Source organism: Notothenia coriiceps, unplaced genomic scaffold (genome assembly GCF_000735185.1).
Source record: "Notothenia coriiceps isolate Sejong01 unplaced genomic scaffold, NC01 NC01_scaffold00037250, whole genome shotgun sequence".
NCBI lineage: Eukaryota > Metazoa > Chordata > Actinopteri > Perciformes > Nototheniidae > Notothenia > Notothenia coriiceps.
The window spans coordinates 15,241,914-15,257,080 of record NW_011369951.1 but is presented as its reverse complement, the minus strand read 5'-3'; the positions used below and the strand labels follow the sequence as shown (position 1 = coordinate 15,257,080).

At 41.4% G+C, this 15,167-nt stretch overlaps 1 protein-coding gene across 1 annotated transcript in view; it reads right to left on the bottom strand.

The window, feature by feature from the left end:
- The window catches only part of ly75 (lymphocyte antigen 75), a 35,193-nt gene extending 20,377 nt beyond the window's left edge, over positions 1-14,816 (bottom strand). Inside the window, exons 1-13 of the mRNA XM_010796470.1 lie at positions 14,553-14,816; positions 12,900-13,265; positions 11,587-11,760; positions 11,293-11,454; positions 10,091-10,210; positions 9,297-9,437; positions 8,397-8,594; positions 7,688-7,848; positions 7,279-7,383; positions 6,384-6,472; positions 6,125-6,294; positions 4,079-4,284; positions 3,347-3,489 (exon numbers count right to left, since the gene is read on the bottom strand). Coding sequence (XP_010794772.1) covers positions 3,347-3,489; positions 4,079-4,284; positions 6,125-6,294; positions 6,384-6,472; positions 7,279-7,383; positions 7,688-7,848; positions 8,397-8,594; positions 9,297-9,437; positions 10,091-10,210; positions 11,293-11,454; positions 11,587-11,760; positions 12,900-13,265; positions 14,553-14,649 — 2,132 coding nt within the window. The 5' untranslated portion in view covers positions 14,650-14,816. The remainder of the gene's footprint in view (positions 1-3,346; positions 3,490-4,078; positions 4,285-6,124; positions 6,295-6,383; positions 6,473-7,278; positions 7,384-7,687; positions 7,849-8,396; positions 8,595-9,296; positions 9,438-10,090; positions 10,211-11,292; positions 11,455-11,586; positions 11,761-12,899; positions 13,266-14,552) is intronic.
- Positions 14,817-15,167: the final 351 nt, after the last annotated feature.

Here is a 15,167-nt window from a genome sequence, read left to right as displayed (position 1 = left end):
AGGAGCTTGACGCTCGTGAACTATCAGCCGGGGGGCGGGGGGAGCCTCGCTGCGGGGAAGCAGTGTGTGGACCTGTCAATGAAACTTACACATTTACCTAATTTAAATAATTGGTTTAAACGGCATAATAATCAGGACAATCGTCCGTTTTGTGATTCTCCAGAACACACATGTTCTGATATTAGGGTCATGCAGAGTGAGATGAGATCGCTGTCCCTTTAAGAGAGAGAGAGAGAGAGAGGTGTGGCTTGTGCATGTGTGTGTGTGGATGGTAGAGCGACAGTGAGGGAACGTGTGTATGTTTCTGGAAGTGAAACGAGGAAGCAGAAAAACAGAGGTCTGTGATGTATTTTGTGAAACAGAAGAACAGCTAAATAAATGCAACGGCCTCCCAAGAAGAGCTCGCCTCTCTCCAGGCATTTAAGCTAAAGTGGGTTATTGAACCGCTTGTTGCTTCTGCCCTCCTCGACTACGGTCTGGGAGCCGACAGGAAAGTTCAACACACAGATGGCCAGTCCGCCCCTTTGTAGCATATTATTTCGATGAGCAGATCGCCACTGGGCTTTCAACTAAATACACAGCCACGCAAAAACTGCGGCATTTGTACAGCTCCTTATGGGTACTGCAATTTGTGAAGTGCTTTCCTCTGTGGTGAAACGATCAGCACTGCACCACGGAGAAAAGCGGCAGAAAGTCAGCGGGGCTGCGTTGCGTGCATGGCTTCCTTCTGCAGGTAGACGCGCTCTGGCGGCGGTCTCGTTCAGGATCCGAAAATACAATTTAAATATTATTGCACACTTATTCCACTTATTCCTAGTGTGCCACTGGTTACGGTGCCGCGTGCCAGGGGTTGCCGACCCCTGGTTTAAACACATGCATGCGAGCAAAGAGGCGGTACAGATTAACGACTCTGAGAACTTAAATTGAGGTCACTCCTTTTCTACTTTCTACTTCTTCTCAGAGGGAACATTTGTACTTTTTACTTCAAGACATTCTATTATAGTGTTGTTGTTGTTGGTTAATGTCAGCAGGATTAGAACAAGGAACATGTTGTATAACCGTGTATCATACCTCGAGCTGTTCCTCTAAATGAAAAGATGTACCCGAAGCATGTACTTCCTCTGCAGATGCATGTGTTTTCTCGGGATGTGATCATGCTTCATTTAATACAAATGACGGGTTCAATGCACCACTCAAATATCGCCTTAAAGCAGCCAGTCTCTGCGAAAACAAAGACACACATGTATAACTATTGGTATTTTGAAATATGAAAACCTTTCATATGTTCCTAGTAGACGAGACCCTCACATCTTACTGGTGTGCTGTTGATGATGTGAAATCAGTTGACATAAAACCTTATTAAAGTCAACGTTTACAGTTTTTCAGTGCACTTGTTGAAGTTATGATGAAAACGTTGTGTTGTCAGCTGTGTCACGGAGAGAGGATGTGATGTCGTTTGACTTCCTGTTTGTTTTTGACTAGGTAAAATTGAGTACAGTTGCCCGTTGGCGAGCGAGTGTGAGATCACGAAGCGCCGCAGGAAGGCGTGTCAGGCGTGCCGCTTCCAGAAGTGTCTGCAGGCCGGCATGATGAGGGAGGGTACGTTCAACTCCCATGAGCCTTTGCAGCGACGTCAAGAGTCTGATAGGAGTGAGAGGGCTCAGTTTCAACGCTTGCTGAGACGAAGCAACTAAAAGGAGGCATTCAATTACTATAAAGAGACAGAAAATGACTACAATAGACAGAAAACAACTTCTAAGAGACACAAAACAAATATACCAAGACAGAACAGGACTATAAAGAGACACAAAACAACAACATAGACACAAAACAACTTCAAAGAGAAACAACATGACTACCAAGAGGCATTAAATGATTCTTAATGAACACAAAACAACTACAAAGAGACAGAAAGGGATACAAAAATACAACAGAGACATTAAAGGACTAAGTAGGACATTTTGAGTTGTACAAATACAACTCAAAATGTCCTCAAAGACATCAAGACTTCAGGGAATCAAAGCGTTAGGAGGAGTGACAACAAGAGATGCACATTGACCATAAAGTGACGAAACAATTTTCAAACATTCTAGACAAAAAAGGAATTACAGCAAAGACCTAACGTCGTAAGAGAGATACTTTTTGTAGCCAAGAAAAGTTATAGCTGATTTGTAGTGATTTTATATTTCATTCGGCTGCAGAGATTCAGATCGTGGTGTTTCTGTCCGGTAGAAAACCTTTAAAAGCTGTGGAGAGAGGAAAGGAGGAAGCAGATGAAGCTGATGAAGCTGAAAGGTAACCTCCCCCCCCCTCTGTGTTTCAGGTGTTCGGATGGACAGAGTGAGAGGAGGGCGTCAGAAATACAAAAGGCCGACGGAGAGCGGAGTCTCTTTTTACTGCAAAGCCCCCATCAGCCCCCCTGCCAGCTGCCGTGAGTTCAAACAACATGGAGTCCGTCTGTTAGTTTATAAAGGTCTCCTATCATGCAAAATGCACTTTTTAATGTCTTTTATATATAAATATGTGTCCCCGGTGTGTCCCCGATGTGTCAGGAGACTCACGCAGTGTCAGAAAATAAAACCCTCTCTCTTTTCCTCCGTACCCAAATCTCTAAAAACGGGGGAACAACGGAGCTGATCCAGATTTGCGTCCGATATGATGTAATATCTGAAATGTGGACGGGCTTTACACCCACGGGCCAATCAGAAACGTTGCTGTCAGAGACAATGAGACGTGTTTTGGACNAGAGCTAACGCAGTACTGGAGAGAGTATGTGTAAAAAAGCAGGAAATAACAAAAGGAACTCACCTTGTAGTAAACCCGCAAGAGAAAAAGCATTTGAGCAGCTCAAATGCTTTTTCTCTTGCGGGTTTACTACAAGGTGAGTTCCTTTTGTTATTTCCTGCTTTTTTACACATACTCTCTCCAGTACTGCGTTAGCTCTGAGTGTTAGCGATGCTTGCTAATGTAAACAAAGACCATGTTACGTCCAAAACACGTCGGGCATTGTTTCTGATAGCAACTTTCTGATAGTGCCGTGGGTCCACATTTCCGATATTACGTCATATCGGATGCAAATCTGGATCAGCTCTGTTGCACCCCCGTTTTTAGAGATTTGGGTACGGAGGAAAAGAGAGAGGGTTTTGTTTTCTGACACTTTGTGAGTTCCCCGACACACCGGGGACACATATTTATGAAAAACAGAGATCAAAAGTTCATTTTGCATGATAGGTCCCCTTTAAGGCAACAATTACTTCTGATGTGTTTATGTCACAATGTTCTGAAAAACAACCAATGAAAAATACATGAATGCTTAAAGTGATGGAATCAAGGAGTGTGTGTATACCTGATGCTGTCCCTCATGATGCTGTGCAGGGCCCTCATCTCGTCGTTGTTTGTGAAGCTGGGCAGGTGGGCTCCCAGGGCCTCACAGAACCTGTGAGCCTCCTCCCAGGAGCGCTTCCTGCTCAGCCTCTCCTCATGAAACACCTGACAAGGTTAAACAAATATTTACAACAGCTACTAAAACAGTGCCAGTAAAGTGACAGACCGGATTGTAAAAAAAGCCAATTGAACAATCCGCTCGTGTGATTTAGAGTGTAGTTACAATGTTTACGATAAGAAAACCATGGGAAAAACACAAGGCAGATAATTGTTGAGATTTGTCCAATGAAAAAGCAGAACATACTCGAAATGTACTTTGTAAACGATATGATCAACTGAATACAACAATCTGTTCCCAATGAAAAAAAATAATAGATTTAGAAACATTAGAGTCAGAAATATAGTCTTCTTCTGTCTTGTCATAACCTGCTGACTACATTACCCACAAGGCAACCCCAAGGTGAATTGTGCTAGTAGCAGCTAATGTTGCCTCGAGCTGCTAGGCTTGAGCAGAGACAGGAGCAGGATTACTTACTTTGTACATTTTAAAACAACACTGACTGAAATTACATCACTTGAGGGATTTTATCACAAGGTTTAACACAACCTTTTTTTCACATCAGCAAATATTTAAACAGATATTGATGCATAAAATGTTTGCGTGAACACACATGAACTGTGACAGTACACACACCTTGTAGCAGTGTTTACTGTTTCGTGTGGGGATCCATCCATTAGCACACGTTGCATTGGGGTTTGGTTCTGGCTCTGGTTCTGGTGCTGGAGGAGGACTGAGGTCTCTTCTACAGATGCTGCCGGCTTTAAAGTTGGTACAGTTCATCACCCTCCACTTGCCCAGCGGTTTTTCAGTTGAAATCACTGCACAGCCTCCATGCCGATCTGAATTACACAGAAAGTTAAATCAAGTGTGTAATATTGCTAATATAGTTCATTCCTGACCATATGAATTGCATGTATTTTTGAAAATATACCATCAAAGCACTTGACTGCTGGATTAAGATTTCTAAATAATGCATATTTTAGCTCATTTAATTGTGGGCCTGTTGTCCTAATGCAAGTTAACCTTTAGAGCAGGGGTCAGCAACCCCTGGCACGCGGCACCGTAACCAGTGGCACACTAGGAATAAGTGGAATAAGGGTGCAAAATATTTAAATTTTATTTTCGGAACGAGACCGCCGCCAGGGCGCGTCTCCCCGTTACCTGCAGAAGGAAGCCATGCACGCAACGCAGCCCCGCTCTCTTTATCTCCAGGCGACTTTCTGCCGCTTTCCTCCGTGGCGCAGTGCTGATCGTTTCACCACGGAGGAAAGCACTTCACTAATTGCAGTACCCATAAGGAGCTGTACAAATGCCGCAGTTTTTGCGTGGCTGGTGTGTGTATTTAGTTGAAAGCCCAGTGGCGATCTGCTCATCTCTCACCTAAATAATATGCTACAAAGGGGCGGACCGGCCATCTGTGTGTTGAACTTTCCTGTCGGCTCCCAGACCGTAGTCGAGGAGGGCAGAAGCAACAAGCTTCAGGTTCAATAACCCACTTTAGCTTAAATGCCTGGAGAGAGACGAGCTCTTCTTGGGAGGCCGTTGCATTTATTTAGCTGTTCTTCTGTTTCACAAAATACATCACAGACCTCTGTTTTTCTGCTGCCTCGTTTCACTTCCAGAAACATACACGTTACTTCACTGTCGCTCTACCACAAACGCCACACCCTTCTCTCTCTCTCTCTTAAAGGGACAGCGATCTTCTCTCACTCTGCATGACCCTAATATCATAACATGTGTGACCTGGATAATCACAGAACGGACGACCGTCCTTGTTATTATGCCGTTTAAACCAATTATCTAAATGTGTTTGTTAAATTCGGCATCATATAAGTTGCGCTGACAGGTCCACACACTGCTTCCCCGCAGCGAGGCTTCCCCCGCCCTCCTGTTGACAGTTCACAAGCGTCAAGCTCCTCAACCCACCCCCCCCCCCTCGTGATAATTCACGATCGTCGGCACGCTGACAACAATTTTGTTTTGTAATGGCACTTCATATCAAAATGGCTGCAGACCCCTGCTTTGGAGACAGCAGACATTCACATACCTACACTTAATATACTGCACGTGAAAAAGAGAATGATAAAAGTTTTTTTTTGTATGAGTAAATCTGAACCTCCATATTTTTGAGGGATCCAAATTGAAATGCAGCACATAATAACATCATTAGCCATGAGTCTCACACACCAAGAATTGACTCATGAGTGTCTTTATCTGCTTTGTTTTCAACTTGATTCACTATGCAATCACTAATGTGAGAAGTTACATTTGATGTGACTCTCAAAAGCGACACTTAGTAATATTATGTCTATATGCAGGATAATATGGAGGAAAGCTTCTGTGTGTAATGTCAAGGTGAGAGAGGGGGCAGGCAAATGGAAAATACCTCTGTTGATAAGACATTTAAATGTTGCTGACGCTTTTATCCAAAGTGATTTACAATAAGTGCAATAAAAAAAATAAAAACTCAGAACAACAAGAATAATGCAGGAATATTTGCTTCAACTAAGCCAAACTATTGTAAGTGCTGGTGTTAAAGTCTAAACCCTTTAAGTTTCAATTAATACATTCTGTTGAATAAATAAAATAAACATTATTCTGTTAAACCAGGGCTTGTCCTCCAGTCTTGTGCTATGTATGTAGTATGTACCAAGAGAAGCATAAGCGAGTTTTACCAACCTGGTTGGAACCAGCCCCAGTTGGTGTATGTGACGACCCCCGTGGACTCATTCTGACCCATCCACTGGTACTCTCCTGAGTTCTTAATGTCCTGCAGCCCAATCCAGAAAAACGGAGGATCCTTGGTGATGTGCTCTCCAAGTAGACGGCTGATAAAGGCCTGCTCAAACCTGGAAAGAGAAGACAAACATGAGAATACTGGAAAGTAAACTGAAGCATATTTTTGATCAGGCAGTAGAGTTACCAGCTGAACTCTTACCTGTTGTTTATAGTGACGTTGCAGCGATCTTTGAAAGACACCTGTTTGGTGTTCACTTGATAACAGGAGTTTCCGTGTCTACTCCAACCCTGGGGACAGGTGACAGGAGTAAGACTTCAGCTACATTTAATTTACAAGCACAACATTTTCATGCAAAGTCCAAGTTCTTATTCACATCCAGTCCTGGTGGTGGGAGTGTAATAATTAACATCAATAGTCAACCATGATAGTTTTGTTTTTGCTTTAACACATTCTTTACGTTCAGGCAATAGCTGCTGATACAGATTGATCTATAGCCTCTTTATAACTCAAAAACAGACTATTTGTCATATTATAATGACAGCAAGTAATCCTTAAAATAAACGTTTTGATGGCCACACCATACTTTTCCATGACTTCATTATTATTTGCACCTAAATTGCAAGATGTTCATGTGTGGAAGTAAAGATATCACTTGCAAACATCATGGTTATGAATTAGGGCTGTCCAGATATCAGATTTTCCTCAAAGCATTATCGTGGCCAAGATAACAATATTATTGCTATATCTTTACAAAACAAGGCAATCAGTGAAATGTTTTACTTTTAACTTTTTTTTAATATCTGTTTGTCTCTTTTTGGCAAATTAATCACACTTAATTTATAGAAGTTTAGCGAGGGATACAGAACATCTATTACTATGATCATGTCTGTTACCTATGTTTTCAGGAGTGCTGGTTGATTTATATGTTATACCTGTATATGTAATAGTATTATGATATCAATATTTCAATTTTTTTTACCATAAATAAAATACTGCAACACCCCCAATATAAATGAACAAAAGATTTACCTTCAAGCAAAAACAAAAAAAATGTACTTCTCTTGGGACATCAAGTCATTTAGACAATACTCACATCCTCGGGACATCCGGTCTGTTTCGCTGATTCGTTGAATATCCCTTTCTTCTGACACATAAAAGGTAGCCTCTGTGTGCAGTCCCCGACCCGCCAACCATGAGCCTGTGGAGCACACACACTCATTTCATGTTGCAGGCCTCACACACACACACACACACACACACACACACACACACACACACACACACACACACACACACACACACACACACACACACACACACACACAACTACTACTACTACTACTACTACTACTACGTATAGTACTATACTACGTACTACGTACTACTACACACACACACACACACACACACACACACACACACACACACACACACACACACACACACACACACACACACACACACACACACACACACACACACACACACACACACACACACACCTGTCCAGAGTAGAAGACACAGCTGGTATCCACACTGGGCTGGACTGGTTGGTTCTGGTCCCAGTATGTGAATGTGACGGGGGCCAGGTCAATCCACTTGAACACAGTGGGGTTCATGCCGGCACCGACCAGACCGATCCACACATCCAACATCTGGTCACCTGATGCAAACATCGCAACATTAAAAGGTCTCCTATTATTCTATTTTTAGGCATGTATTATAGGTCTCAGATATATACAAATATATAAAAAAACATGTATATGAAGTGTTTTGCTCAAAATAACAAACAGATCACCCATTCTAGCCATGCCTCATACCCCTCTATGTCAGCCCTGTTACTAAAGTGCTGATTCTGGGTCCATAATTGAAAAAAAAGCTTATGCAGGAGTATTCTACCCAGATACTCAGCTAAATGCTGCTGCGATTAAACGCCATATCATGTTCAAAACCACATCAAGGATTATTTCTGGAACAGTATGGAGCTCAAATGCTTTTACTCTCATGGGTTTACCCCAAGACGAGTAAACCCGCATCATTTTTACACATACTCTCTCCAGTACAGCGTTAGCTCTGAGTGTTAGCGATGCTTGCTAATGTAAACAAAGACCATATCACTTCCAAAACACGTCGTGCAATGTTTCTGATAGCCACGTTTCTGATAGGGCCGTGGGTGTAAAGCCAGCCATAGAGAATTTTGTTTAAATGTACCTGCGTTGAAATTAGTGCTGATCATCTCTTTGCTGTCAATGGAGTGGAAGCTGGCCAGAGAGCCTCCCCCCTCAGTGTGGTTGCAGTGCATCTGGGCATCGGTAAAGTTGCGAGGGTTATCCTTTAATAACTTGTAACACCAGCCATTCCACGGGACCCAACCTTCTGCACACTCTGTTTCACTGTAATCAAAAGAGCCTGTAGAGAGGGAGCGAGACAGATAGAGGCTGTTAGGGGAAGTCAGGTCGATGTTGTCTCCAGAAATCACAAATTTGGATCAAAGGAGACAAAAGAGTCACAGAGCTATTGCAAACATGCGGTCACAGGCACATATAATGGAATGTAAAAGAGAGAAAATGCAGCACTGACACTATATAAAGTGAGCAAAAATACAGGAGGCTTTTTGCACCTGATATGCTGATTGCCAACCGCAATTACAAAATAAAAAGGAGAAGCAAAACAACAGCATTGCCTAAAGTATTCATATCAATGTTGCCCTTAACCTTCCAGGGAATGTGGGGACAAACCCACTTTGGTGATGTTGGATGAATTATAGCTACAAGCTGCATGGAACTTCTGCATCTGACACAGTGGCCCTGTTGTATTGGACAGTATAATAGTCAAATAACTATTGGATGGTTCATGAAGTTGACATTTTATGGCTTTGAATTACATTTGTATTGAACTATTGGACGGATTGCGAGGAAAAACAGACATAATGATATCAGCTGCACTTTGGGTTACTAAGGTGGTGAACATAACATCTGCCTAACATATCAACATTAGCATTATCAGCATGCATTTAGTACAGCCTTGAAGAGCAACTAGCATGATTGTAGACTCCTAATAATACTTATATGATTCAGAAGAGACAGAGAGTGCGTCTGGCAGCTTAATCACCTGTGGTTTCCGTGCTAGATGTGTTGAAACTCTTCTTGCAAATGTATGGTAGTTGTTGGTTGCACGACTCAGATTCGTAATTCTGTTTAGAGTTCAGGACTCCGCAGTCATAATCACGAATGATGGGGAGGTACGGCATTCCTGTGAAAACACAGTCACACATACAATGAATACAAATAAAATCCCAGGAGATGCATTTACATCTGGGTATCTTGCTTATTTAAACCAAAGTGTTTCACAAAGAGATGTGGAATTAAAAAAAACTAAATGTCACAATAACTGCCACACACAGTGCTGCTTGTTGAGAAGCTGACACGTTGTAAGTTTCAACCACAATGAGCTCGTATCAGCAGAAGACCAGCTGGCTACCGTAGCCTTCAGGTTCACACTGCAGTGTAAGAACAACATCTTCCCTTTGACAAGAAAACACTAACATATTACAATAGCTAGAGGGCCTTATAAAGCCTTCCATTCAGTACTATTAATGAGTTATTCAGCAACAGTAACAATCCCAATGCCACACTGCGCCCAAAAAACAGGCACAACGAGCTTCTTTACAACACAGGCCCCTTTGTTTCACTGACTGACACCAAGTCTCAGTTTATAGAAGGACATCGGCAGCAGCACATCACAACACGATGCAGGGTGTAATATCCACAAGTTAAGTTGCTACATCTGTTCTTGTTTGCAGGACTGTTGACCTTTATATCCGTTCTTTATTCATTTTGCACATCTTAGATCGCTGTGGTTACATGACATTTATTTAGAGAAAAAATAGACATTTCCAGCTTCACCTGTTTCCCAGCGCAGGGTGGAGAGAGGGGAACCATCGGACCACTGCCAGCCGTGAGACGTGTCTAACCGGTGCAGGCCGATCCACATCCTCTCAGGCATTCTGTCGAGGCCGTTCAAAACTGAACAATGCAACCACACAGCACAAAGGGAAAGACATTTTTACATAAACAATGATTAGTCTACTTAGACAAAATTAATCATGATCATACGGTCTGATGATTGTTGAGAAGAAAAGTACATACAGCTAACAAGCCAAACAAGAACATAAAACTGACACTTGTTGATGGATTTTTTAATAAACTTGGTTGCACAGAGTTATAATGTAGCTTCAGGATAGACAGCCTGATAAAGGGAACTAGTTTGGCTGTGGTTTAACTTTCATGTGGTTTTCAACTTCCTGAAACAAGTCAACAGCGAAATGGAGCATGCTGCTTCCAACTGCTGCTGCTCTCTAAAAACAGTTAAGGGCTTTATCTTAAGAACATGAGATATGTTGGATGATCTTAAACAAAAGAAACAGCTAGTACAGTCTACATGACTAATGACTCAAATGTATCCTTCAGCCTACAACACTGTTTAAAACATTCAACCAACCTAAATTGTTCTCAGCGGATGAGTGAGACAGTGAACAGAAGATAAAAGAGAAAAGAAAACTCAAGTCACACAAACACGTGGGTAAAGAGATTTAACCTTATTTTTGGAAAACATGATGTACTGTAAAGAAATACTGTAATGAAAGACTATTCACTGAGATAATTTGATATTTAGCAATAATAACAATACATTTTATAACTCATATCATCGCTAATCTTGAACCTGTTTAGTTTGAATAAAAAATATTTAGATCTATTTTACTCTTTCTGTTTTGTTTCCTAAAATAGACAAACAGATGGGGGAGGGGTTGCCTTCAAAATGAAACAATATCAATGAAACCATAAATATAATGTCTCATCTTCGACAGATCGAGGCCAGTAGATATATATATAAGCGTAGTAAGGTAGTTTGTAGCCCAGACAGCTTGGAGGTTATCTTTTATATTTTTTACTAAATCTGTGGGCGAGCATTCCTCTCATATCAGAGCGTTTCATTACGAGCCAATTGCTTTGACTATTTTGAGTTTCTGAATTTGTTCAGCTTGTAAGTGGACAAAGAAAAGATGATGAAGGTGAAGAAGAAGCACTGAGCAGCGTATCACTCTTACGGGTCTTGGAGTGGAGGTCATTGGGCTCAGACACACTGAGCAGATCAGCTCCTTGACTGCGACATGAATCCAGAGCCTCGTGCCAGCTCACTGCCACACTGGAAACAAACTCATAGCAGGAATCCCCTTCCGGTCCGGCAAACAAGGTCTGGCAACCCGTCTCTGCAGGGTCAAAGAGACAGTGAGGGTGTCAATGTGAGGATCTAAGTACTGTTGACTTTCTCTGTCGACTCGTCAATGTCTAGTAAAAAGGCCAACAATTGTGAAATATATATTAAATATAAAAAAACATGCCAGGTATTAGACAGTGTCCCCTCTTTTTTTGGAGGTCATAGTCCGATGAGGTTGCACACCAGGACAGTCCGGGGGAATCTGCATCTGGGAGGCAGCCGTGATGCCAGCTGCCGTTGTGTCTGAAGGGGAAGTCACAGGGAGAGCCGGCAGAATTCCCATCGGTGGTGTGGACAACTGCACAGAGAGAGAGAGAGGGGAGCAAAGAGCAAAGTCAACCACTAGTTTCTCGCCTCTGGTATGGGTGTAATTTCTAAGAAAAAACTAAAACATGACAGGACAGTGTGTTAAGGGGAAGCTTTGTGTCTCGTTGCACACACAACGAGTTCTAATAATAGGAAATGAGAATCGTCTCTTTCATGCATCGTCAATGCTAGTCCATTTCCCCCCCCCCCAGTATTAAGGTTTAGTTATAAAGAGCATGCGCCACTTGTTATCATACTCATATTCTGGGTCCTCAGAAATTAGTGTACATCTAAATACTGTAAGTGATATTTTCAAAAACAAAGAAATCTGCTTGTGAGTTTTTTTCAGTTCTTGATGCAGACATCAGCTTTAATATTTTAACAAAAAACTATATAATAAAAAAAAACTATAATTATTTGTATATTATTATAGCTGTCACTTAAAATTCAGCAATTCTATCAAAGTCAGTTAACTACCATTGATAGTAAAAATGTGCAGTTTTCAAAAATATAAAATGATTACCCCTCAAACGTCACCTGTATGATCATTTGGAATGTAATATACAGATAGCCTACATTAAGTGTAGTTGTTTTTATTAAATCTGTTTTATCTCACATTTAAACATGCAGTGAGCAGTTCAGACGAAACAAAAGCAAAAGGAAGCTTTAAAGTTGTTCCACTTACACCCACCGTATATTTATATCATAAAGCACTGCAAAAGAAAGTACCCAAATATTCAAACAACACAGAGTCACTCTCGGTTTCAGAAGAATTCGTGTTCCTTAACCTAGAATTTGACACACCCATTTTGTTACAGAGCATAAAGTAGTACAAATTGACAGGAACGCTAATTAAAATGCACAAGAACCTGTTTGATGTGACTCAACCAGTCAGTAAAAGCTCAATCAGTCATTAAAAGCTGTAACATATCACAAGGTTCATATGAGGAAGTGGATTCTGATAAAATGTAATGGAGTTTCACATTCAACACAAACTGCCTTCAACACAACATTCACCTCTCAGATGATAACTCAGTCAGAGCTCCATTATGGACAGCAAGAAGCACTTAAGCAGATCTATAGTCTGTAAGCATCTTCTCTCTCAGATGGGACAAAATAACCAGCACTCACCACGGTACGGCTTCTGGCAGATGTTGTCCTGGGATCCTCCCCTTACCCAACTGTCATTAGCGTCCCGTTTGGCTACCACTTTCCCGCCGCTGACCGCCAGGCCCATCTGATAAACGGTGTAAACAGCCCCATCCAGGCAGCGCCACCACAGCAGGATGTTGGAGCCACAGTCGTCCAGGTACAGCGACTTGGAGCTCACGTTGAACGCTAAGCAGAGGGACGAGTCTAAGTGGAACAGCCGATGACCTGAACCCCACTTCCAGCGCTGGGACTTGCTCTTTGGGTCACAGGAGGCGAGACTCAATTGTTTAGGAGCAACTGTGTCCAGACAGCCATCTGAGTGCTGGATGGAGAAAGCATCCTCATCTGCGGTGATGGGAAAGAAATTGAGAACATTACAGTTTGAGATCAGACAGATTTTGTTACCATGAAGATGCAGAGGGTATTGGTTTTCCAGTCTATAGTGATCGGTGCATTATTGTGATCGTGTAAGGCCATCAGGACACAATCACATACTGAGATCCATAATACAAATTTTAAAAAAACAGCAGTTACAATTAAGTATATTGAAATAATTTATTTTAGGAGGATTTTCGAACATTTAGCAGTAAGGAGGGGAGACCACACAACTAATGGCAATTTTATTATTTCCTTTATTGTCTTTTGCTTCCTTTAAATTGTGAAGAGATTGTCTTGCCAAAGAGATTATAAAGAGTATTTGTAATAGAAGTTGGTGGACATCATCAAATAAAATAAATGTTAGAACCACCCTAAGGAAATGTCTGCAGGTTAACAATGATGGCTGGCCTGCATTTGTCAACAAAGTAAAATCTATGGAGAAACTGCCCATCAATCTGAGGATTTAACTATATGTAAAACAGTGGAAATAATTGACTTAAACATATGGGCACTATATTAAAAACTCACACTTGAAGGTCATGTTTTAAGGCCAATTCCAATTTGGAATGTAATATACAGATAACCTACATATTTAGGTGTAGTTGTTTTCATTAAATCTGTTTTATCTCACATTTAAAACATGCAGTGAGCCGTTCAGATGAAACAAAAGAAAGCTTTACAGTTGCGCCACATAGACCCACCCTCTGTATATTTATATCAGAATAAGATACGACACGTAAAAACGAAAATGAAAATAAAAAACATCGTTTGCTTGGGTAATCCAAAGTCACTTGAATCAATAAAACAATTAACAGTAAATAGGGGTATATAATAACCTGGGTGAATATGGGTAATAACAGCTCAATATGGAGCATAAAGACACACTGTAAACTGTATCTCAGCCGACATGATAGACTACACATGACTCCCACAGAGCTACTATGGGGAGGGGGGGATGAGTATGCAATTTGCTTGACCTGTCAAAATATGACCATCTTAAAACTAACTGGGGGATGGGAACAAATTCAAACTTCTAACCAAGTCCTGAACTAAATTCTGTGTTTTGTGTGTGCCGTGTGACTGCGGCAGGTTTGACGCTATTGTCCTCGGACTCATTGTCGCGCTTCTGTGGACGAACTTAATATCATGCAGAGCCGAACAACTGAGAGGCAGAAACGGCTTTGCAATTAAGAAAAAGGACACAGAAATGAAAGCAAAATGTCGGAGTAGGGTGAGGTAGGTAACGTTACTTACCGAAACCTTTAAGGTTAGCCTCCGATGAGCAAGTTCCCAAGAAAACAGTTCCCAACACAGTCAACAAACAAAGGCAAAGTGTGGATGTGTTCAGCATGGTGACGGCAGAGTCTCTTTGTTAGATTCATAAAGAATCTGCCCTCTCGGAGTGTTGAACTGGGAATATATGACGATCGATAAATGAACTACAGTGTGAAAGTGTTCAGACAACTAACCTAGCCCAGTTTTACCAACTGTCAGCTGTGTTATCCGGACTCCGGAGTCCCGCTCCGACCCCGCTGTGAAGCTGTACCCGGCACGAGGAACACACAGTTCCGGTTAAACCTACAAAATAAAATGAACAAGTCATTATGAGTGAGAGATTTAAAAATTATTGTTATGATGTTTATTTGTTTTGGATTACAATTTTTATAATACTGCATCATGTATTCACTTAGTTATCGAAAAGCAGGCGTATTGGTATAGGTCTTCTGTAAATGATCTAGCTTCCAAAAAAAACACAAAAATAAAGCAAAACAGAATCTAAATCTAAATTATGACAGTAAGTCAGAAACGTCATACTGCTCCATAATAACAACTTACCTAATCAATCTTATGGTTGCAGAAACACAGTTA